This window comes from Acomys minous (assembly GCF_964271855.1).
Source record: "Acomys minous genome assembly, chromosome: 6".
Taxonomy (NCBI): domain Eukaryota; kingdom Metazoa; phylum Chordata; class Mammalia; order Rodentia; family Muridae; genus Acomys; species Acomys minous.
Genome location: NC_140487.1, coordinates 87,943,943 through 87,969,766, shown reverse-complemented (window position 1 = coordinate 87,969,766; position 25,824 = coordinate 87,943,943). Strand labels below are relative to the sequence as shown.

Genomic DNA, 25,824 nt, shown 5'->3' with positions numbered 1-25,824 from the left:
CTGGCTACATGACCCATGGGCCAACCAAGTACCACCAGCATTGTGTTAAATAAAAGTTTACTATTAATGGAGATTTAAGTAACCCACAATAAGAAGCACCCAACAGCAAAGAGAAACCTTCCCAAAAGTAAAGTTCAACGGAGTGGAATCTGTTTCAGTGGGCAGCAAGAAGCATTCTAGCCCAATTATTGAATTAGAATACATAAAGTGATGGTGAATAGGACATGTTGACTACTAGAGACCATTTTGGAAAACCACAAATTTGCAGAGATGACGTTTTAAGGATAAATTTCCATCATCTGTTTTACCTATTATACAAGAGGCTTTTGAAAGGTAGCTCTAAAGTTGTTTGGCTACGGCATAGTTAGAAGTATGTTTTAACCTCACTGGCACATATGCACGTATTCTCCCCCAGCCCCTTCCTGTGGTTTTCCCACACAGGGTTTCTCTGTGCAGCCCTGGCTGTCCAGGACTCACTTCGTAAACCAAGCTGGCCTCGAACTCATAGAGATCTGCCTGCCTCTGCCTCCCAAGTGCTGGGATCACAGGGTGAACTACAACAACACATGGTCCTTCGTTCCCTTGCCCCCAACATGGATTCTTTATTCTGAAACAGGCTATAAGAAAATATGCCTCAGGAGGCAGAGGGAGGTGGGTTTCTTTGAGGCCAGCCTGGTCTACAGTTAATGCCAGAACAGCCAGAGCTACTAGAAAACCTGTCTTGAAAAACAAACAAAAAAACCAAATTATGCAGAATGTACTCATATTAGTTCTGTTAAGATTTTTTTTAAAGGTGTGTGTGTGTGAGTGTGTGTGTGCGTGTGCGCACGTGCACATAGATGCCCAGGTGCTGGCAGGCTAGAAAAAGGTGTTGGATCCCTTGAAGCTAGTGGTTACAGGTATTTTTGAGTCACCTGACACGGGTGCTGGGGTCCAAACCCGACTACTCATGATCAAACAGCAAATGCTTTTAACCACTGAGCTTTTTTCACAGCCCCTGTAGTTAGATTTCTGAAACACTAGATGTATTTTACTTTCTACAACTGGAAATTCAGTTCCTTAAAACTTACATTACCTTAACACTAAGAAATTAAGGAAGATGTGATTTTACAGGGAAAACAATGTCAGATGTTGGCTAGTAGGTTGTATGAGAGCCCAACATAAATCTCATTAACCTCTTTCTATTTCTTCAGTAGTATAATCTGAGTTTAAACAAAAATGGCACCAAGCCTAATGATCTGAATTCTATCCTTGGGTGCTGTATTATGAAGGAATGAGAAGCCACCTCACTCCTTGGATCTTTACATGCATCTACGTGCAGCATGTTTAGACATAAACAGTAATAAAAATGGAGAGAGGAAAGGTTTTGTTCATTTCTTTTTATATTAAGGATACTAATGTCTAAAAGAAACATGAAGCTAAAGAAAGCTGCCTCTTCAGTGTTTTACAAAATTGTCCCTTAGTTTTGTGAGCAATCTTGAAATTAGGCTCCCTTGTGTGGAAAGACAGTTGTCTTCTAAGTGCCCCACGAGCCTAGTAGACAGGAAATCAGTTCCCTTCCAAACTTGTTTTATTTGTTAAAACATCACAAAAGCACATTTTTATAAAATCTTGTGCATATAACACTTGTGGGATGGATGAAGTTCACCAGATAGTGAAAGGATTCGTTTTTGTTTTGGAGACAGGGTTTGCCTCTGCTCCTGTGTGCTGGGATTACAGGCCATGACGTGCCTGGAACTACGTATGTGCCACATTTAATAATGAGCCAAGCTAGAACCTCCTCCACATCAAATGGCACACTAATATCATCAAAATAATTATGACTTTAAGATTATGTGTGTTCTCTAGGATTGATAAATTTTTGTGCTGTTAATTGCTTTTTCAAACAAAAATTAACTATTATGTAAATTACAAACAGATTATTCTGTTCCTCAGCTTAGAACAGTTTTGCAGGTTACTCCAAAGGAGGGGCAGATATGTCCAAAATTGACTAAAACAACTCTCAAAGAAGTTGTGCGGCCCTCACGTTAGGGGCCTGAGCTCCCAACGTGCTCCATTGTAGCAGCCTTTTCTCCTGTTTTATTCAAGACTAGGTTCTATGTATAACTGCCTTGGTTGTCCTGGTACTTGCTTTGTGGACCAGACTGGCCTGGAACTCAAGAGAGATCCACCTGCCTCTGCTTCCCCAAGTGCCGGGAATAAAAGCATCCTGCACCATGCCCAGTGGTTGTTGCAGTTTTTTAAAGGGTTTCTTTGATTTTTGTTTTCTGTGAAAATCAATTATACACAAAAGAAGAACGCCAGTGAAAAGCCTATCTCCTCTTAAACCGGAGGTGAAATATTTGAATGTTTAAAAAATGTTTATCTTTGTTGTTGTTGTTGTTGTTGTTTTTGAGACAGTCTTTTGTAGACTCAGGCTAACCTCGAGCCCTATGTAGTTGAGGATGACCTTCACTTTCTTGGTGGTGGTTTGAGACAGTCTCACTACATAACCCTGGCTGGCCTCAAACTCAAGATCTCCCTGCCTGTCTCCCAAGCACTAGGATTAAGGTTGTGTGCCATCATGTCAGAAAGACCATGAATTTCTTGATCCTCCTGCTTCCACCAATGCTGGAATTGCAGGATGCTCCACATTGTTTTTTAACACAAAAGTACAAGGGGATCAGGTGTGTTATTAGCAAAAGAAAAGACCTGACCTCACTACTTATCTGTAATGTGAAAACCAACAGTAAATGTACTTTAACTCGGGGGTGTAAATATGGCAGGGATACCCACCTGCATTTCAGGAATGTTTGTAATATCTTACGAATAAAAATATGTGGCGAGAGCCCAGACAGTCTCCAATTTAAGTAATACACACTCAAGAAGCAGAACAAAAATAATACACTATCCTTAAAGTACATTTGCTTTTGTTTTTTGAGACAGGGTTTCTCTGTGTAGCCTTGGCTTTCCTGGGCTCGCTTTGTAGATCAGGCTGGCCTCAAACTCAGACCTGTCTGCCTCTGCCTCCCGAGTGCTGGGATTACAGGCGTGGCCCACCACGCCCAGCTTAAAATACATTTTTATCTACTATTAGCTTTGGCAAAGATTTATAATTCCAGTGGGCTAATCTAATTAAGGGACTAGAGACAAAAATAACATTGCAGAAGGAATAGCTGAAAAATACGTCACTACTATTGTCAAGCCCGAATTTCAATATACCATACACTTTATAAGAACATTTTGCTTGATGAACAATTTTATTGTCTATAATGATGTGGCTGAAAATTCCTACTATAGGCTTTATGATTTCAGCACTACCTGTACACTATGGGTTTATGGTGAAGCTAGTATATCAAGCCTACTATTATACTGCCAGTTATAAAAAAGGTATAGCACTCACAATTCTGTATAGTTCATAATATATAGTTTATGTAGTTAAACGTATTTCTATTACTAGAAAAGTGTGACTTGTCCCACCAGCAGCCAACCTCACTCATCTCATGTTTATTTTGTCTACTGATTGCAACAAGAAGCCAAATATGTTTAAGAGTTTTTTGTGCGTGTGGGCTGGAAGGAGGGTCTGCTACAGATAGAACCCAGTGTCTTGCACATGGTAGGAAAGCTCTCTGTAACACAACCACAGTCAGAGGTCTATTCTGAATCAGACTGCAGCATGTAATTGCTACCTTTGGAATTCAGGTTATTGCTTTGATCTTCAGTTTTCATTTTCAATGCGAAAAGAAGACATGACATCTGCTTCTGTTATCTTCATATGGTGGTTGTGAAAATCCAGGAAAATATATTTGAAACTCTAAAACTGAGTCTGATTAAGAATAGTCACTGAGAGTAAAACCTTTCAATTACAATGTATTCCTATCTAAGCCAGATGAATTAACCAAATTTGACTCTTGTCAAAAAGATTTATTAACTTAAAAATAGAACTTCAAATACAGACAAAAGCAACTTTCCATTCAAGTTTGAATATCTTCAATATACAAGTATGTAAAAGAAATTTTTTTGAATCTTTATGTTGTAATTTTATTTTATTTTTTTACCTTTTAAAAAGTTTTTGGCACTACAAGGTTCTGTAAAGAATAGAAGTGACAAATTTAAAACACATGAAATCCTTTCCTAATTCTTAAGAACAGTATATATAAAGTCTGAAGCAACCAAAGTATGAATACAGCTAATAGAAAATAAAGAATGTAATCTTTAAAATTCTCTCTTTATACAATTCATCAAGGTTAAACAAAACATAAAATTCCCTTAAAAATAGGGTAATAAAATAGATGAAATTTGTATCACTCAATTTAGTGATACCAGTAAAAACTATAGTTCATATTTATATACAAATAATACAGTGTTTAAAAACAGTCTTAGAATTTAAATAAGCTATCTAAACGTGTGTTAAAATTTTAAATCAGGACCTGATTTGTTTTGCTTTCCTTAAATGTCATTTTTTTTCTTCTTCTGAGTATAACTGACTACTGAGGTACGGATACCCTTGAGACAGCAGGATTGGCTGGTTGCTGTGGGCTGGCATTATTACTCAGACACATTTCCTCTTGGTGGGTGGGGACAACGCTCTCTACAGCGACGACTGGCACATCTTTCTGTAGGAGACAACAACAGAGACAGCAGACTGAAGAAAGGCTTGTGACTACTTACCTCAGAACCCCTTAAAATGAACTTGTTAACTAGTTATATGGTGTTTTAAGAACCCATATAATAAAAGAAGAAAGACAAAACACTTGGAAGGGAGGCAAATATAGTGTATGAAGACAGGAAACTAAAAAGGCAAGAGCCTTTAATCCCAGTCCATGGGAGGCAGAGGCAGGCGGATCTCTGAGTTAGAGGCCAGCCTGGTCTACAAAGTGAGTTCCAGGACAGCCAAGGCTACACAGAGAAACTCTGACTTGGAAAAACAAACAAACAAACAAACAAACAAACCGAAGGGAGGCGGGGACGGCAGGAAACAAGGAGAAGAAACCGCACAAGCAGAAAAACTGCAACTTCCTCAGCTTTAGATCTTTGCTCACAAGGTAAGCCCGCTCTTTCTACCTCTCCCATTTCTCTTTCTCTTGGTTTCTCCCTTCCTCTGTCTCTTGTCTCTCTGGGCTCCTCCTTGCTCTTACTTCCTTCTCTCTCCATGTTCATATGATAAACTTTTAAAAAAAAAACAAAGGTCAACCCAGCCATGGTCACGATCCTGCCATTCATTCTGAACCAGTGGCTCTCAACCTTCCTGACGCCACAACCCTTCAGCATGTTGTGGTGACCCAACAGTAACATTATTTTCACTACTACTTAACAAGTGTAACTTTGCTACTGTTAGGAATCATAAACCTATTTTCTGATGGTTTTAGGTGACCTCTGTGGAAAAAAAAGGTCCTTCAACTACCAAAGGGGTCACAACCCACAGGTTGAGAACCATTGTTCTATACTATCCAAGTACCCAGCAGCTCACAGGCCAGGAAGTCAACTCCCTCTTAAGACAGATACTTTTGAATTAAGAGCCTAAATACAAGGGTTTTAGTCCTTTAAATGTCTGGGTTGTCATCTTTACTACCTCAGACACAGCTACTGTGTATAATGCTACTGTATAGAAGCAGAAGAATGTACTTAATTCTAGTGTCATTCATGCCTGCTTTGACTGAACAAATCTGATTCAAACAGCATGAGATCCCTTATTTACAGTTTACTAGTGAAGTGTAAACTCCTTTACAGAACGCCCAGCCTGCCTTCCCTAGCTAGCATTACCATGTACGCATCTGCCATCTACTTCCTCTCTCTAGTATTACTTCTTCTTTTTTATGTCAGTGACATTTTACATGTACTCCTTTAACTAAGAACACCTTCCTTCCATCTAAATCCTAGGGTAATAAATAATTCTCATATGACAAGACAAACCTCAGGTGCAATTTCTGGTACATAAACCCTGTCTAGGGAGACGGCTAGGACACTGCTAGGTTATTCTTCTAAACTATTTCTGTCTGTTTTTACACACTTGGCTCTCCCTATTACAATATGCATTAGTATGGGCGTTGTGTTTTACTCATGCTTGGGTAACAAGTGCTGAATGTAGGCTAGCATACAGTGTGCTCTCTCAACAAATGTTTACTGGATGCATGAATGTTACTCCTAGATCCTGGCCTCCACTGAGATTCCCAGCGTAGAGTAAAACCCATCCAGCTTGATGGATAACTGAGTCATACGCACTAGTACCTTGAGCATAGAAGGGTTTGTTGGGCTGAAATCTTGGATTTCCCTGATGCATGAAGTTTTGATGCAAACCATAAGGCCACGAAGCTGGGACGAGGGGGAAATGGGGACGTGGTGCATGTTCCCATGGAATTGGAGGAGTCAGTCCTCGGAAGCGTGGCTCTGCATTCCAACAAGAAAAGAAAATCACATTTTAAAATAATTCATTTACTAATTTAAATATCCTTTCATTCCATATACATACAGAGTACCTACCATCAACTATATGCTATGCTAAATCCTGATACGAAGTTTCTTTTAAAGGATCAGGAATTATTATTTGTCCGAATTACTGGTATACATACGTACAACAATGTCTGCTATACCAAGGAAGTTTCATCTACACTTGGACTAACCAGAATTTTAAGAACAGACAAAAGTGGAAAGAAGGAAGAGAATGTATAGAAGTCTGGGAGCAAGAAGACACTGGGAGTTTGGGACTACAAAACAATCAGTAACAGAAAAGAGACAGAAGAAGAAATGGTCAAGCTGCGCATGACGACACACACCTTGATTCCCAGCCACTTGAGGCAAAGCCAGCTGGATCAAGGCCATCCTGGTCTACACAATGAGTCCAGAACTGCCAGGGCAACACAATGAGAGACACTGTCTCAAAAAATAAAAACTACACACATACACACAAAGCAACAACCCAATGGTAGGATGAAGAAATGGTCAGGCAGGCACAGATATACATCTCAAAGAATGCTACAAAACTTCAGATTTTTATCCTTATGATGCCAACTAGGCCAGAGTCCTAGGACTGAAAGAAGTGTTTACAAAGAAAAGGTTGAGGTATTGTGGTTGAAAATTTGGGTTTTAGAACATATATAGGTACAAATCACAGATTTGAAAATTACTATGGCTCCTTTCTGAAACTCACGTTGTAAATGATGATTGAAAAATATATACATATGGGCTGGAGAGATGGCTCAAGTTAAGAACACCACCTGCTCTTCCAAAGGTCCTGAGTTCAATTCCCAGCAACCCCATAGTGGTTCACAACCATCTATAATGTGATCTGATGCCCTCTTCTGGCCCGCAGGTGTACATGCAGGCAGAGCACTGTACACATAATAATAAATAAATCTTAAAAAAAAAAAAGAAAAAGAAATACACACACACACACACACACACACACACACACACAGCTTGAGTCCAGAAATTCACAGTGGATGGAGAAAATAGACTCCTGAATGTTCTACTCTGACCTCCAAACACCAGATGTTACACGTGTTAGCCAACATGGACACGCACATGCATGTACACACACTAATGAAAGAAATTTTTTGAGACAGGGTTTCCCTGTTTAACAGAGCCGTAGCTGTCTTGGATTTGCTTTGTAGACCAGGCTGGCCTCGAACAGGCAAGAGATACACCTGCCTCTGCCTCCTGAGTGTGGGGATTAAAAGCATGTGTCACCATGCCCAGTCTGAAACAAATTTAATATGAGTCATGTTCTTCCTATGTCTAATCTCCTCAACAAAGTCTAGTTTGTGTCTTTAAGGTACAATTTTTCTTTTCAAAGCACAGTACCCACCAAAGCTGGATGTTTCAACTTTTCTCATTCAGGTAACAATATTTAAGAAAGTAACTGAAAGGCACTCCTAGCCTTCAATTGCTATTAGGAGCTATGAAATGGGAAACCTTGTATTTGCTGCACTTTCTCAATCAGTCTTCTTGGGTTTACAAACTTTAAAAAGCCACATTGCAATTAAGAGAGCAAAACTTAAGGGCTCAGGGTCTGCAAAATAAATGAGAATAGGTATTATCATGGCCAACAGAGAAATGGCACTTTAGAATAAAAAGCCATTTTTGAAGGTTATACTTCAATTTGCCTTGCTCAGTTTTCACTGCCAAATATGTATCACAATATTAGCTCACTAAGATAATTTCAAAAATGGAAAAGATCCAGACATGATGGAGCAAACCTATAACCCCAACCTTCCAAAAGCCGGGGATATCTGTGAGTTCCTGAATAGATAGGGCTAAACATAGACACCCCCTCCCATCACAAACAACAAGAAAAAACCATGAAGAGGAAATTACAGAATCAGGTGGACATAGTGGCGCACACCTGTAATCCCAGCACTCGGGGAGGAGGAGGCAGGCAGATCTCTGTGAGTTCGAGGCTAGCCTGGTCCAGGACAGCCAAGGCTACACAAAAACACCCTGTCTCAAAAAGCTAAAAAAGAAGAGGGGGGAAAAAAAGAATGAAAATTACAGAACCTTCCACTTTAATAAATATCCTAGTTTTCAGGCTCATCCATTGCACTTGGGATATGCTGACCCCTTCAATTTCCCTAAATTTAAGAAGCTTGACTGCGTAATTGTGGTAGAGGGCAACTGCATTCGTGATCTCTTTTGAAAACAAACCTAACTTTCAATTTAATATAGTCCCATGCAGTCCTACTTTATGCAACTTTAATATTATGAGTTATATAGTTATAAACCAAATACTTGAGTTATTATTTGGTATCAATATGGAACATAAGTAATGCATCTAACATTGTCAGATACTAATCTAGATACTGTAGATGCACAATTCTTAAGACTCCAGAATAGTGGTTCTCAACCTTTGGGTCGCACCCCTTTTGAAGGTGAGCAATCCTTTCACAAGGGTTGCATATCAGATATTTACATTATGAATCATAAATATAGCAACAAAAATAATTTCCTAGTTGGGGGTCACTACAACATGAAGCACTGTATTAAAGGGTTGCAGCATTAGGAAGGCTAAGAACCACTGCTTTAGCAGTTCAGTCTAATGGGTTAAATATACAAGTACAATTTTAACACAATTAGACAAGTGCTATGATATAGACACAAAGGGAAGAAGCAGACAAAAGATAAAATTCAACTGGGGGAAAAGATCAGCAAAACAAAAGGATTCTTGAGGACAGCGATGTAAATTAAGAAATCTTGCCAGGTGGTGGCGGCGGCACAGGCCTGTAACCCCAACTCTCAGGAGGCAGAGGCAGGCGGATCTCTGGGTTCAAGACCAGCCTGGTCTACAAAGTGAACCAGGGATAGTCAAGGATACACAAAGAAACTCTGACTCGAAAAACCAGAAAAGAAAAGAAAAGAAAAATATACTACTGGTAACTGTTAGGTTCAGAAACAAGAAGTTCATTGTTGATATCTGACTATCATTTTCTATGTTTGAAATTTCCCATAATAGTTGTGATGAATAGTTTTAACTACAAAGATGGACATAAAATTAGCAAATATAACAAACTATTTTTAAATAGGTTATGTATAATGTTTTAGTAATATTAAGTAATCTTTAAAACTTTTTATTTTATGTCTCAAATCTATGTATTTATTATGATATCAGAAAAATAACTATTAATTCTACTAAATGCAGTTATCTTTTGCTTTTTCAAAGTAGCCAGCCATGGTGGCACATTTTTGTAATCCAAGTTATGAGGCAGTAGAAGGAAGGCCTGCCATGGCCACTCTGTGATACAGAAGGAATGAGTAGAAGGGTAAAGGGAAAAGGAAAGGAAAGAAAGGGCAAAGCAGAAAGGGAAGAGCGCAGGAAGGAAGAAGCGGTGGCATTGAGGCGCTCATGGCCATACTTGCGTATGTCTCATTTTCTCCAGGTTGCTTTCAGAAGCCCCCATCCATGCTCGGGGGTTACTTTATTCTCTGCCTTTCTCCTAACCCTGTGTTTCAACTTGTATTAAAACATTTTTATTACCCCCTCCCAATTAAAAAAGAAGAGGAAGAGAAAAGTGAAGGGATGAATAAATGAATGGCTTCTCACTCTAAAACACAGGCCAAATCAAACAACCTCACTAGTTTAAGTCCTGAATCTATCATGACCTACTTGGGGGGGGGGGGGGGGAGCGCACACGTCTCATGTAGCTCAAGCTGACCTCAAATGCACTACCACAGCTGGCTTTCTGCCATGCTTTTGTTCTGAGACAGTTTCATTCAGCTCACTCATCCTGAGTGCTGGAATTTCAAGTATGCAGCATCACACACAGCAGGCTCTCCATTTTATCATTCATAAAATGAGTGCCAATAATATCTACACTAAGTAAGGTGACAATGACAAGGAAAACAGTAGGACCAATATTTACAACTATTATCTCATTTAATATTCTCAACATTCCTGTTAGATGCTATTTATAACCTCAGAGATGAAACAAATGCCAGGAGAAACGTTAAAACCTTGTGAGAAATGGCAGACAAGATTCAAATCTTGATAGTCCAAGTGTCCAAAGCCCATACAGTTTATTTTTATCTAAATTCTATATTCCATCTCCATAAATACAACTTACCTTCCTTTCTTCTCACTGTTATCCCAGGCTCAACCCAACCAACCTTTCCACAGCCAAATACAAAAGAAGAAAAAAGGAAAATTACCCGAATTACCCACTGCACCATTGTTCACCAGGGAATTGGGAGGCACAGTACGAGGCCAGTGTCCATCATGAGAAGAGCTAGGGATTGCCATGGGTCTGGCAGCAGGCTGTGCAAAGATGATACTGGGATCATTCAAGCCAATGTTGCTTGGGGTACTGCCAGGTGCAGAGTGCAGCATGGGGCCATGAATGGGCCACGACGGGGCAGGGATCTGGAGGGGGTGCATTGGCAATAATCCCATGCCGTGCATGGGCGAATACTGAGCTGGTGGTGACTGAGGGAAGTTATACAAAGGCATCTGGACCTGATGAGGGGGCTGGCCTCCCTGCTGGGGTGGGCCAAGCTTAGGCTGGGGGCCTGGCTGCGATGGAGGCTGGGGAATAGCAGAAGGTTGGGGAGAATTTTGTGGAAATGGCTGGGGCTGTGGAGAGTAAGATGGTGAATCAGACTGCAAGGAACAAAAAAAAAAAAAAGTTAATATATGAACATCTATTTTTCCAAAACATTAATATTATTAAAATATAAACAGTTATTTCACTAGAACATCACATACATATAACAACAAATAAAATCTGCTATTACAAGAAGGTAAAAATTTCCCCAAGGTGCTCAAATTCTCTCTCATATGCATAATGGTTCATGAACCTTTTTCTTGTTCAGAGACAGACAGAGAACCTAGCATCATTCCCACCATGAACAACGTATTTCCTCTGTAAACTAGAAACTAACATAAAGGTAACTGCCAGCTACTTTAATTCAGCCCCTGAAGAATTATGTACATAGCCATTATTACTAAGTACTGATATTATAATACTAACATCTGTGCATTCGTGATGCTTAAAAGATTACAGGGCAGGGATATGAGTGAGCAGAAAAATATTAAATAAGCAATGAGTAGTGGGGCACAGAGGCACAGAGGCACACGTCTGTAATGATTTAAAAAAAAAAAGACTAAAAAAAAAAGACTGGTGAAACTAATTAAAAGGAGGCAGTGAAGCCTGGCATGATGGTACATGCCTTTAATCCCAAGCACTCAGGAGGCAGAGGCAGATAGTTCTCTGAGTTCAAGGCCAACCTCGTTTACAAAGCTAGTTCCAGGACAACCAGGGCTATACAGAGAAACCCTGTCTCAAGAAAACCAAAAAGAGCTGCTATGCCTCAGCAGTCCTGAGATTACAATACGGGGACAGAGAGAAGCAAAAGACTATAAGGGCTGATTATTAATTAATTAATTTATGTTTGTTTGTTTATTTGAGACAGTCTCACTATGGAGGGGCACCTGGCCTGGAAGTCACTATGTGGACAAGGCTAGCCTAGAACTCATAGAGATCTGCTTGCCTCAGCCTCTCTCTCAAATGTGTGCTGTTATATTAAAGGTGTGCATCACAGCAGTCAAGTAAAGATGTTTTTCCCCTGAGCCCATATTGTACACATTGAACTCAAATTCACTATGTAATACACAGGATGACCTTGAACTTCTGGTCCTACTTCCACCTTCAAAAAGCTTACACCTGTATACTACCATGCCTGGTTTATACAGTGCTAGAATCAAAATCCAGGCTCTTGTGCATGCTAGGCAGGCAAGCATTCTCCCAACTGAGCTATATTCCCCACCCCTATTATGAGTTATATTTTAAAAAATGAACAATAGAGCTTGGTGACTGACTGGATATAGAAGTTGAAGGAAAGAGAAAAGTAAGAGCAAACTAGACTGTGAGACAGACATTAAGGCTACAAACACTGGACGAAGAGACAGATCTGTAGAACTGGAAAGAAACACATACTGCATTCTAGACAAATTACAATTGAGTTGCTTAAATACCACTAAAACAATGTCCATCTATTAGGTTCTTATGGAAAGGTGAGATGAGACAGAAGGGCAACTGACAAAAGAAAACTGTGAAAGTAACTTTTATTCTCTTGGCTCAGTTGTTGTCTATGAGGCTCACTGCCTCCGTCTGCTAACCCAGGCCTAGTCTTAGAAGCTTCTAGCCTCCGTACAATCTAACCTCGGCCTAGAATTTACCGTCTCTGACACTTACTGCTTGATATGCAATAAGCTCACCTTTACTTGTTCTTTCTGAGCTCTGGACTGGCTGGTTCAACTCAGCTGTTGTGGCTCGAACTCTTCTCCCAGCTGATTTATTTAATCTGGCTTCTCTCTCCACCTGGAATTGCTTTGCTTGGTCTCAAACTAATTTAGCAGTCTGTTCTAATCTTCTGGCTCCTTCTTGAGTTCTCTCTCTCTGCAACCCATATCTCTACTGCAGCCCTGGTGAAACTGCCTCCTCTCTCTGTAAAACTGCCTCTTAATTAACCTCCCTCTCCTCTCTCTTCTCATCAGAATTGCCTACTCTGTCAAATCTTTTCTGACTTGTTACCTTTTCTGCCACTCAATTAAGACATTATTTTCAAACATGGATGCTTCCTTCTACGAACTACTTACCTAATTCTGGGATTAAAGGCATGTACCACCACACCTGGATCTAAGCTTTTCTTTACCTGATACTTGCTCTATACCAGACTAGCTTTGAACTCAGATCTGTCTGCCTCTGCCCTGGATTAGAGGCATGTTTGTATTCTAGTCGGATCACATAGACATAGAAGATCTTTGGATGAGATCTCTTGCCAGAACAACCATGTTCTGAATTAACATTCCTCTACAGAAAATTAGGAGTGAGAGAAAAATAAATAAAGCCTAAGATTTATACACAGAATATGTGGGTTCAAGTTCTGTTTTCAAGTTATCACTAGGTAGTGGACACTAAGACTTCCTACTATTCTTCAAATTCAAGAGCTTTTCCTAAAATACCAGTCATCAGATCTAGAAAGGCTAACTTTCGAGGTAGAAAGCTTAGAAACTTAACTCTTCTTAGTTTCAGGCTTCCCAGCTTTCTCACATCATACTAACATCTACCACTTCGTATCGGCCACCAAAAGCATAACACTCCAGTGATTGAGTGGGATGCACTTCATAAAACAAAGCAGTAAGTTTGGAATAAGCAATTAGTTAGTATAGCATAACTAATTTAAGAGTAAATATAAGTTTATACAATGCTTAAGAACAACTACAAAAAGTTAATAAAAATCATGAGTCTGACCTCTGATTTGATACTCTGTCTTTTCAAGTTATATTATCACTCACTGGATAGCCATATATGAGGTGACGGCAACATACACAAAAGTTATTTGCGAATCTGGGCATGGCGGCATAACACCATTAATCTCAGCACTCTGGTGGCAGAGGCGGAGTTCAAGGCCAGCCTGCTACACTGTACAATATGTGCTTTCAATATGATGTGACGGTTGGTGTTAGCTGTTTTAGCAGCTTGAGTAGGAATGTCCCCCACTAACTCATGGGTGTGAATACTTGGCCCATAGGAAGAGACACTACTAGGAAGTGTGGCCTTGTGGGAAGAAACGTGCCACTGTGGAGGTGGACTTTTGAGGTCCCAATATGCTCAAGCTCAGCCCAGCGTGGCAGTCTCCTGCTTCTGCCTACAGATCAAGATGCAGAGCTCTCAGCCCCTACACCAGCACCACGTCTCCTGCACGCTGCCAGTTTCCCACCGTGATGATAATGGACTAAAACTGCTGAGACTGTAAGCCAGCCCCAATGAGGTATTTTTCTTTTAAGAGTTGCAGTGGTCGTGGCATCTCTTCACAGCAATAAAACGTTAACTAAGGCAACTGTCAACTTGGCAGAATCTAGAATGCCTGGGGAGACGGATCTCTTCCTAGCACACCTTGGCCAGGGCTCTGGACTGAATACAGCGTAAAGAGGAAGCTGAGTGTGCATTCACCCCTTTCTACTTCCTGACTGTGTATGTGATGTGTCAGCTGCTTCAAGCTCCTGCTGCCATGACAGACTAGACTTTGAACTGTAGGTTAAAATAAATCCTTTCTCCCTTAAGTTGCTTTTGTTGGCATAGTTCCTTATAGCAAGAGTAAAAGAAACTAAACACACCAAGAAGAGCGCTCTCTTCCTGTCAAATCCATGCACAGACGGAGTACTTACACACTCTGAAGACTGTCTAGTCCTAATGGACTGGTCACCCTGTGGCTGGGCTGAACCAGCCACCTGCTGAGCATTGACAAGATTGCGGACCAGCTGGGCTGCTGAGAGAAGACATCACAGAAAAGAAGAAATCAAAAAATACAGAAAAGGCAGGCAGGCACATTGCTTCACACCTGTAATCTCAAAGTCTGAAGCACTAAGGCAGAAGGATTTTTCTGAGTTCAAAACCTGAGCTGCAGGAGTTCCAAGCGAGCTTGGGGTACAGTATGAAACTGTCTCAAACAGGCGCCACAGGAAAGTAACAGGAATGAATAAACAAAAATCAATACATTAAGGTTATTTTAGCGGCGCTTATGTTTGTGGCACTGGAGGTTATATATGGGATTTCATATGTGAAGGCAAGTATTCCACTCCGAGCTACAACTCTAAACACCAATGTCATTTATACTTTTTGAAAGATTGAACTGTATTTTCTCCCCTTGTTTGTTCTGGTTTTAGATTTTTACTTTTATTATAATCTATTTTACATATGTAAGTGTTTGGTATACATGTATGTCTACACACTACATGCATGTAGGTGAGAAGACAGCAGTAGATCCTCTAGGACTGGAGTAACAATTTGTGAGCTGCCATGTGATGTCTGGGAATAGAACATGGATACGCTCTGGAAGAGCAGTCAATGTTAACTGCTGAATCACCTCTTTAGCCCATTTATGTTTTTAAGATTTGTGCGTGTGTATGTATGCGCATTAGCACACACTAGCCAGAAGAGGGCACTAACCCCTCTGTAGCTGAAGTTGTAGGCAGTAACCCACTGTCTATCATGGATGCTGGGAACTGAACTCAGGTCCCCTAGCAGAGCAAGTAAGAGTTGAGTCATCTCTCCAGGCCCTCAACAAACAAAAAGTCTTATTATATAGCCCAAGCCAGCCTCTTCTTACTTACTGTCTCAGGAATGCTTTAATATAAATTGATTTTTTTCTTTTTTTTTTTCTGAATTTGTCTTTAAATTTTACACTGTAGCTTATCATACCTACAGCATTGTACACAGCAGATTTTACTCTCAGTGATCTAAATTCCCAGCTCAGATCCGTTAAAAATTAATACCTAGCCAGGGCTCTGTTACACAGAGAAATCTTGTCTCAAAACAACAAACAAACAAAAGAATACGTGAAACTAGGTATTTATATCTGAAATTCCAGGAAAGCCAATCCAAGAAGATAGCAAGTTTGAGGCTAGCCTGCATTATATAGTAAAACTGTCCCCCAAAACAAAGTACACTAGTACTGGGCTGTAGGTCAGTAGTAAGCCATGGACTTATCAACATGCCTAACAGCCTTAGTTTGAACCCTAGAAACAAGGGAGTAAAGATCCTCAGCTATTTTTCATCTTTTCTACTTACCTGCCACACTGCTATTCCTCTGGCGTGCCATCTTGACCTCTGGGCATTCCCGACGTACATGTCCTGCATCTCCACATATGAAACACCTAAGGTCTCGGGAATCAAGGTCTCGGGAGTCTTTCTCCTCTTCATTTCCTTCCTTCTCTTCTTCACTGTCTTTCTTCTTTAGTCTAAACAGTAAACTGCTGATACCAATAATGTGGAGCCAGGAACTTATAAACTGATCATTCACAAAACAAACTAAACCACACACAATGACAAATGGACTAATATACACAGTTCTATGCTGTTAATTTTGGTAAGATATTTTATAATATAGATAAATCATATGACAAAAATTGAAACATTGTAGGTTTGTTTGATTTTTGAGGCAAGGTTGCACTAACAGCCCTTGCTATGCAGAATCCACTGCCCTCAATGTAAAGCTTTTCCCGCCTCTACCTTTCAAGTGCTGAGATTAAAGGGGTATTCTACCATGCCCAGCCACATTTAAAAAAAAAAGTTAATATTATGTTTTAAACTTCTAAGATCCTTAGAGACTAATACTTATCTCTACTTTAAAAACAACAAGAAGAAGATTAGAGAAAATAAGCACCCTGGCCTAAATTTAATAAATAACAGTAGTAGAAACTAGAGTTTATTCCATTTAAATAAAAAATGTTAATTCAGCTGGACTTGGTAATGACTTGGTAATACATGTAGAACGTAGGGAAACATGAATCACACACATATCTTTTCTTCCTTTCTTCTTCTCTTACTTTTGTTTGGTTTTGCGTTTTTGTTATTGCTTTGAGACATATTCTTTCAACTACACAGCTCTGCCCATTCCACAGCTTACCATGTAGACCAGGCAGGCTTCAAAATCACAGCGATCTACCTGCCTTTGCCTCCCAGGTGCTGGGATTAAAGGTGTGCACCACCATGCCCAGACCTACTGATACATCGCACGGCAGAATAGAGGGCATGTATTCCTCAACTTATAAAATACACAGATACAGCCCAACCTGAATCTCTAGGATTCAGTTTATTGTAATTTTATTATGAGCTTATGAAGTCCTTTTTATCTTGCTCCTAGAAATTACAAATTCATACTGTGTCAATAAACATGTCTATTTAAAAAAACGAGTAAATTAATAAACAAACATTATGAGACATCTCTAAACAGAAACAGCATTAAAATGAACATTTATTTACTTAAGATACAATAAAAAAAACTTTGAACTTAAATAACTGTCACACTCAACACATTTCTGAATAAAATTATCAATATAAATTGGTCTCACATTTATTTTCTCTACAAAGTTAATAGAAAATTATTTGCCAACCTTTTCCTTTTGGGGCAGTCCTTCATGTAGTGACCTATTTTTCCACACACACGGCAACAACGGTCATTAGGAGCCAATTCTCCATCTGTTAATACTCTTGAATCAAAGAAGTACTCCTGAAGAAATAATACAATTTTACTATTTTTAAAATATCAATATAAAACTTGCAAAATGCAAAGGAAATCAAGATGCAAAAAAAATAATAGGATTAACAAATATTTTACTATAACTCAAACTGTGGGTAAAGAAATGAAATTTAGAATTATACCAGGCGGTAGTGGCGCATGCCTTTAATCTCAGAGCTCGGGAGTTTGAAGCCACCCTGGTCTACAGAGCAAATTCCAAGATAGCTAGGGCTACAAGGAGAAATGCTGTTTTGAAATAAAAATAATCAATTTGAAAAATTAGAATTATTATAACATCATAGGTGGTTAACAGTACTAATTATTTATATCCACCACATTATGCAGTACAATGAAGAGACACTACAGAACTTCAATGAATGAAACTTCAATTAAGTCAATGCTGTTTTCAATTTCAACCTATAAAAAAAAGAAACTATAGTCCGAGAATTCAAATCACTTGCACATGGTAACAAGTTGGTTAAATCCCATAAAAAGGACTTAAAGTTTTGTCTGTACTGATTAAAAGTTCATACTTTCTGTTAAACCAAGCTATTTCTATAAAAGAACTCTGAGTCCAGGACAACCAAGGCTCTGTTACACAGAGAAACCCTGTCTCAAAAAAAAAAACAAAAAACAAAAAACAAAAAAAAACCAAGCAAACAAATAAAAGAAAATGTTCTCCTTCCCAGATGGTTTTATGTAAAGAAATCATCTAGCTTGTATAAAATGTAACTGGATTTGCAATTTAAAAAAAAAAAATCATGTGAGCTGGGCGTGGTGGCGCACTCGAGAGGCAGAGGCAGGTGGATCGCTGTCAGTTCAATACCAGCCTGGTCTACAAAGTTAGTCCAGGACAGCCAAGGCTACACAGAGAAACCTTGTCTTGAAAAACAAACCAAAAACAAAACAAAACAAAAAAATCATGTGTATGGGTATTTGACTGTGAGTTTCTGGGGACCATGTACATGCAGGAGGCCAGGAGGCCAGAAGAGGCCATCAGATGTGCTGAAGCTGGGGCTGTATGTGGCTGCAAGCTGCTCCTGTGAAGCTAGGAACTGAAAATGTGCTCTTAACTACTGAGCCATCTTTCTAGCTCTGCAAATGACTTGTAAAGAACTTGTAACATTTACTATATAAAGTGGAATGTACCGGAAAAGGCTGGAAACCATTTTCCAAATCTCAGAAACAAGTTCATTTCTCTTTTATCCTCACACCTTGCTTACTGTTCTTGGTGCTCACTTTTTCAGAAACACTAGTCTACCCTAAAAACAGGCACACTTCTGGACGCTAAGAGAGTAAATTTGCTGCCTGTAAATCAGAAAAACCCTCAGAAATAAAAATAATAAAATTGTGGTGATACAGCTGTCCAATATTCTGAATAAGTAAAATTTCTAAACTATCCAACTTACACCTCCACAAAGCTGCTGAAGTTACCATGGTACATGGAGCAGGTGGCCAAATGGCAAGGGGGAGTCTTTAGGAAATGAGTAAAGAGGCCAAAGTGTTAGCGCTAACGTGCTTGGAATGGACACAGAAGTAAACTCAGGCAAAGTTAAGAAGCCGCATGACAGAGGCCCTATAAGACACTGGACACCCAGCTGCTGGGACTACAGGGATGCACCACTGCATAGAGCTACATTTTTATCAAAACAACAAGACGTCCTTTCTCATTTCACCAGCTGCTAAAAAAGGAACAGGCTTCATGTAGAATCTGTTCTTCTTTATCCATCACTTCCAGTTAATCATCAAGCCGTGGCCATTCTATTCCTGAATAATCTTCAATTCATGTTTCTCTACCTCATCATCAGTTAAAGTGAAAAACTCAGAATACAAATACTTTAAGGAGCTTAGGTGATAGCCAAACATGAACAGTAATACAGTAACTTACATAATGAAAAAGCAAATATTTGTAAAAATTATAAGAAATTCAAACTATGCAAGTAATAGCCATAAGGTATATAATTTATGATTGCTGATTAAGAATGTAATTGTATGAGTGTGTGTAGAGAGGGTACTACATTTAGCTGAGGTTTAAATGAGTGCTGTCTATCAAGATCCATGGCAAACAGTCACCTGTAGTCCATCTCTAACAACAAGCAGGAGAGTGAGAGAACTAAGATGTAAGGTGGGACAAAGGGCAGGACTTAGGGAATTTTGAGCCAAACAGAACGCAATACTTAAAAGGACTTATTTATTCTTTCATGTGTATGTGTAGGTACCTACATGTATGTATGCATACCATAGGCATGCCTGGTGCCCACGAGGCCAGAACTCTGGAACTGTAGTTACAGACATTTGTGAACCAATGTGGGGGCTAGGAACTGAACTCGGGTCCTCTACAGGAGCTATTAACATTAACCAAGGAGTCATCTCTCCAGACCTTTAAAATACATTTTATAGAATGAGAGATTACAAGTAACTAAATATGTTAATAAGACCATCAAATTGTATTGAAAGCCTAGCTAAGGGTGGTGAGTATTCATCTGTAGTTGTACTATATATTAGAAACTGCCTCTAAGTTCATGACTTTTATCCCATCAGTACAGGTGATAGCTAGAGTTAGCATAAGGTTGAACATATATGGATACACAAGGACAGTAGGCATTATTGAATAAGGAAAAGGGTAAACCAGAAATCAGACAGGGGCTATGAGAAAAGAAGATGGAGACAAAAGACAACTGATGGATAAGGAGAGAGTAGGTTAATATATGTTAGAGGACCAAATGGTAGAAGGAAGGAAGGAGGACTACCTAGATGAGCAAGAAAGGTAAGAGGAGAAAATGTACTGTGTGTGTAAATGTTATTATTCCTCAGATGAGAGCTGTACCCAAACTATATGAATACACGACTTGGGCCAAACCCAGAGCATTTCTTTCTCTCTCCTAGCTGTCCCTAGGCCTATCCCTGGAAGCCTCTAGCCTCCATATAATCTGATCGTATACAACACAAACCTTGAAGGCTTCAGCTTCCAGCCTCTGTCTGCTAACCCAGCTCTTTCTGAGTTCTCACCAGCTGGTTCAACTGTTCTGGCCCAAACTCCTCACCAAACTGACTTATTTAATCTGGCTTCTCTCTTGGCTTCTGACTGAACTGCTCTCCTTGGCCTCTGACTCTAGCAGCATGTTCTAGTCTTGTGGCTTGTTCTCATTCTCTCTGCAACCTGTCTCTAAAACTGTCCTGGCAAAACTGGCACGCACACTACTCACACAACACTGCTCCTCTTCTCTCAGCAAAAACTCCGTCTTCTTTCTCCATGCTCTGCTCTTAAGTAGCCTCTCTTCCTATGCTGTTTTCATGAGAGCTGGCCTATCGAATCTCTGACTCTTTCTGTCAAATTCATCATTTTGTCTGCCCCTCAATTAAACATCATTTTCAAACTAACATTACATTCATTGTTTGGGATTAAAGAAAGGTGTGTGCTAAGGATGTGCCTGTATTCTAGCTAGATCACACAGACCTACAAGGTCTTCGGATGTGATCCCTTGACAGAGAAGCCATGTTGCTGGATTAAAATTCCTCTACATATGTGTTGGCTTTTTGAGACAGGGTCTCCTGTGGCCTCTGCTGGCCGCATGTAACCAAGCTGGGTTTTAATCCCACTGCCTCCACCTCCCAAGGGCTGAAATTACAATTGTGAACCACCAAGCCCTACACACTTATCTTTCTGAACATTCTTACAAGTATGCAACATACTTAGCAGTTATTAAGTGTAAGCATGAGAGACAATGAATAATTCCTGAAAATTTATAATACTGATACAATAAAAACAAATGTCAAAAAGAAAACAAATGACTATTATATTATAAAACATCATATACTAAAAATTAAAATAGAATGAAAGGATTTTTTTTAAATGGCTGGCAGAGCCAGGTGTGGTGGTGCACGCCTTTATTCCTAGCACTCGGGAGGCCCAGGCAGGTGGATCTCTGTGAGTTCAAGGCCAGCCTGGTCTATAAGGAGAGTCTAGGACAACGAAGGCTACACAGAGAGACCCTGTCTCGGGGGGGTGGGGGGGGTGGGGGAACAAACAAAGAAATATGGTTAGCAGGCTCATAGGTTCCATTTTCTAGGCATCAAAATAACAAATGGTTTTAATATTAAATAAAGTACAAAACTTAAGATTTTTATATCTATATGTAACTAGGGGCTAGTTACAATGTATTAAATTGTAAAGTGTCACTAAAACTTTTATCCATAACATGAACTTAGTAGATTCCAAGTTCCTGAGGTCTCTTGTATGGTACTCTGTACTGTGTGCTTCCATTACCAGGTTCCTACTGAATACACATCAACAGTCAGAATGACCATACTTTCCAGGTAAAAATGTGTACTGCTATGTCAATTAATGTATTACTGAAATTAGTATTTTTTTCTAAATCATTTTGTTTTTTATAATTTTTGTTTTGGAAATTTCCTATTTAATTATCCCCAATATAATTATTATTACCTACTAAGGCTGACAGACAAAAATACAAGAGAACCAGTGTTCCAAGAGGAAAATACCCTGCTTTTCTTACTCTACCATAAAAAAGAAGATTCCTAAGACTGGACTAAACAAGTTTTCAAAGATATTCACTAAGTGATAACAAATACATGATTATTCTCACTCCAGATTTTTTCTCTTCTAAGTTTGTTCCTCTTAAACTGAAATCTCCTCTGGTCTCCTAACCAAGAGGAAGCAAGCAAAAGCTGAGTGAGACCAAAAACAATGTGTGACAAAAGCAACGGGAGTCAGAAGAAGGAAACTGGACGTTGCTGTCTAGCCCTGTACCACTACGGCTGTAGCTGCTGTCTAACCCTATATTACTACGGCTGCAGCTGCTGTCTAACCCTGTACCACTACGGCTGTAGCTGCTGTCTAGCCCTGTACCACTACGGCTGTAGCTGCTGTCTAACCCTGTACCACTACGGCTGTAGCTGCTGTCTAACCCTGTACCACTACGGCTGTAGCTGCTGTCTAGCCCTGTACCACTACGGCTGTAGCTGCTGTCTAACCCTGTACCACTACGGCTGTAGCTGCTGTCTAACCCTGTACCACTACGGCTGTAGCTGCTGTCTAACCCTATATCACTACGGCTGCAGCTGCTGTCTAACCCTGTACCACTACGGCTGTAGCTGCTGTCTAGCCCTGTACCACTACGGCTGTAGCTGCTGTCTAACCTTGTACCACTACGGCTGTAGCTGCTGTCTAGCCCTGTACCACTACGGCTGTAGCTGCTGTCTAGCCCTGTACCACTACGGCTGTAGCTGCTGTCTAACCTTGTACCACTACGGCTGTAGCTGCTGTCTAGCCCTGTACCACTACGGCTGTAGCTGCTGTCTAACCCTGTACCACTACGGCTGTAGCTGCTGTCTAACCCTATATCACTACGGCTGCAGCTGCTGTCTAACCCTATATCACTACGGCTGCAGCTGCTGTCTAACCCTGTACCACTACGGCTGTAGCTGCTGTCTAACCTTGTACCACTACGGCTGCAGCCGACTTGGAGCTGAGGGAAACATCTACTTTGGATTCCTCTTTTCTGTGTATTTCAGAATGAGAAAATTTACATCTGAGGTTTTACTCCCTTCACTCTGCTATCTGTAAAAATCTTAATGACAACAAAGTTCTGTAAGAAAAAAAAAAAAGAATGAAAATTTCAAATAACACAAACTTACAGCTTCTCTGCCAATGAGTGGATAAAAGGGAGTACCAAAAAGTTTCCTTCCATTGATAAAAGCCTTCATAATAAAATTGGTCACTGTTGAAGAAAGAAGATAATAAAAGATTCAGACACTACTATGTTAGAACTTTTAAAGCACACACATATTCTCTACATTTAAAACTTACTTTTTCTAGAAACACCAGCACCGAGGTTATGATTCAAGTCAAAAGGATCTAGAAAAGAAGTATTTATAAATTAATGACTGTAAGTATTACACCATAAAGTGGACTCTGTAGGAACAGGAGTCTAATGCTATATATTCTCAAACTATCCAAGCCAATGAATTATTCTTTTTAAATTGCTAAGTGACAAAAACAAGAGGCTGACTCTTTCAGATCAGTTTTCCTTGCTCAATTTTTCTCGTGTTCTTACATTAACAATAATGTAAACAATCACCTTCAATTGCAATGCATTTAGATGTCCACTGCTTTTCAAAAGTGGTCAACAGCTTTTTCTGCCGAATACTGATCACGTACTCCTTGAAATCAAACTCTTCAGTATAGAAGCGAAGGAGCCCTAACCAAAGCTCTCCCAGGGATTCCGTGTTCTTTCCAAGCGAAGGTAAACGCTTTTTCTTTAGTTAAGAAAACAAACAGGAAGGAAAAGAGAAAGATAGGAAGAGGAAGGTAAGGAAAAAGGAGAGAAGATGCATACTATTAAAAATATAAAAGATTAAAACAAGTAAAATTATTAAACTATGCAAATCTTAACATCAGTGAACACTCTATAATGTAAAAATTATACAAATTACCAGTTCTTCTGTTTTATCAAAGAAAAAAGCATTCCATCCATCAACCATTCTCTGTGGAATCTGTTTCCCATCAAAGATCTGCATAAAAAAATATAATTATTGGATCTCAAGTTATCCAACCTGAAAACCTACAAGACCTCTTATCATTTTAGAATTTACCTACAGGAGGCATTAATGAATTACTACCCAAAGAAAAACACTAGGATGTTATAACTTGGTACTAAGTAATTAATTAATCAGATATACCTAAAACAAAGCTGGGAAAGTATATCTTAAGACTATCAGACTCTCCAAACATATTTAACATCATTTGATGCTGTTTAACCTAGCAAAGTGCATTTGTATGCATATATATATGCATATAAATGCAGCCCAAGATTAAGTGAAATAAAAGGAAAAAAAAAGAAAAAGACATGAAAATAAGTTTCATTAAAGGATGATAAAGGCAGACATATACAATAGATAATACTGATTATATATCCAAAGGAAAGTAGTGTCACTGTTTCCTATTACCTTTAATCAGTTACTAATATCAGATAAGGCTGAAAAGATACTTAAATATCAGATATGTTTAATGGAAAATTAGGTAGCTTACCACTGACATCTTTATAAACAAATTACAAAACCCTTCTCATTAAATTGCATAATCTGGCCTCAAACTTGAAATACTCCTGTCTCAGTCTCCACAGCAGCTGGTAACAGACATGTGTCACTGTGTCTGACTAAAAAATACTATTTTATAAGGGGGGGAAAAAAAGCATCCTATATAAAGTGTTTTAGACACAATTGACTTCCACAAACAATTTTGTGGTTTGTTTTCCTTCTTATGATAGGGTATCATCATGTAGCCCAGGCTGGCCTTAAATCTCTTATATAGCCAAGGATGACACTGAACTTCTGATCTTGCCTCTAGCTTCTGTGTGCTGAGATTATAGGAATGTGGCACAATGGCTAGTTTACAATACTAGGAATCAAACCCAGGGCTTTATTCATGCTAGTCAAGCATGCTACCTACCAACTGAGCTACACACCCTGCCCTTCTGACTTGCTTTTCTAAAAGGTTTAATAAATGACTCAACAAAGTAGAAAGGTACACAGTATTGCTTCAGAGTCAGCAAAACTACTTTCTAGTCTCAGGCCTACATGCAGATTCTGGTCAAGATAATTATCCACATAAACCTCCATAAAGTTAACCCAGCAAAATAAATGTTTATATTAACTACCCAAGTAGTCTGACATTTTCCTTTAAAGTATTTATTTTGTATTTACTAATGTGGATGTGTGTGCAAGTGAGTGCAGAAGGGTGTTGGGAACTGAATTTGGGTTTCTGCAAGAACAGTAAGTACTCTAAACTGCTTAGGCCATCTTGAGAGTACCCAAATTTACTTTTTAAAAAGACTTACTTATTTTTATTTTCTGTATGTGTCTGTGTACCACATGTGTGACCAACATGTATGGAAACCAGGAGGGTGTCTAATCCCCTGGAACTTGAGCTAGAGACTGTTGTCAGGTGTCATGTGGGTGCTGGAAATTCAACCCAGGTCCTCTAGAAGAGCAACCAGAGCCATCTCTCCACCACCCAAAATTTTACTTTAAAAAATAGTTACATTTATTTATTGTGAATGTGTGTGCACATTACAAAAGAGCATGCGCCATGGCACATATCACACATGTGGTCACAAGACAACGTGCTCGAGGAGTCAGTTCTCTTCTTCCACTTTGCTGAGTTCCAGAGACAGAACTCCGGTCACCAGGTTTGGGGCCAAGGGCCTCACCTGCTGAGCCATCTTGCTGGACTCCCTAAAATGTAACTTTCTTGAAAACTGACATGTGAAACAAATAAAAAGTAGAAGTGAATTATTCATTTTAATATTTGTTTTT

The 25,824-nt window shown here is 39.4% G+C and overlaps 1 protein-coding gene across 4 annotated transcripts in view; it reads right to left on the bottom strand.

Moving 5' to 3' along the window:
• Positions 1-370: 370 nt before the first annotated feature.
• TUT4 (terminal uridylyl transferase 4) overlaps positions 371-25,824 on the bottom strand; it is a 114,954-nt gene continuing 89,500 nt past the window's right edge. For 2 of the 4 annotated variants that reach the window (XM_084784532.1, XM_084784531.1), the window contains 10 exons: positions 23,944-24,021; positions 23,589-23,766; positions 23,318-23,365; positions 23,146-23,228; positions 17,363-17,478; positions 16,038-16,222; positions 14,636-14,736; positions 10,618-11,065; positions 6,208-6,366; positions 371-4,595 (listed from right to left, as the gene is read on the bottom strand). In XM_084784532.1, the coding sequence (XP_084640658.1) occupies positions 4,528-4,595; positions 6,208-6,366; positions 10,618-11,065; positions 14,636-14,736; positions 16,038-16,222; positions 17,363-17,478; positions 23,146-23,228; positions 23,318-23,365; positions 23,589-23,766; positions 23,944-24,021 (1,464 nt within the window). In that variant the 3' untranslated portion in view covers positions 371-4,527. The remainder of the gene's footprint in view (positions 4,596-6,207; positions 6,367-10,617; positions 11,066-14,635; positions 14,737-16,037; positions 16,223-17,362; positions 17,479-23,145; positions 23,229-23,317; positions 23,366-23,588; positions 23,767-23,943; positions 24,022-25,824) is intronic. The other 2 variants (XM_084784533.1, XM_084784534.1) reach the window with 2 other exon arrangements.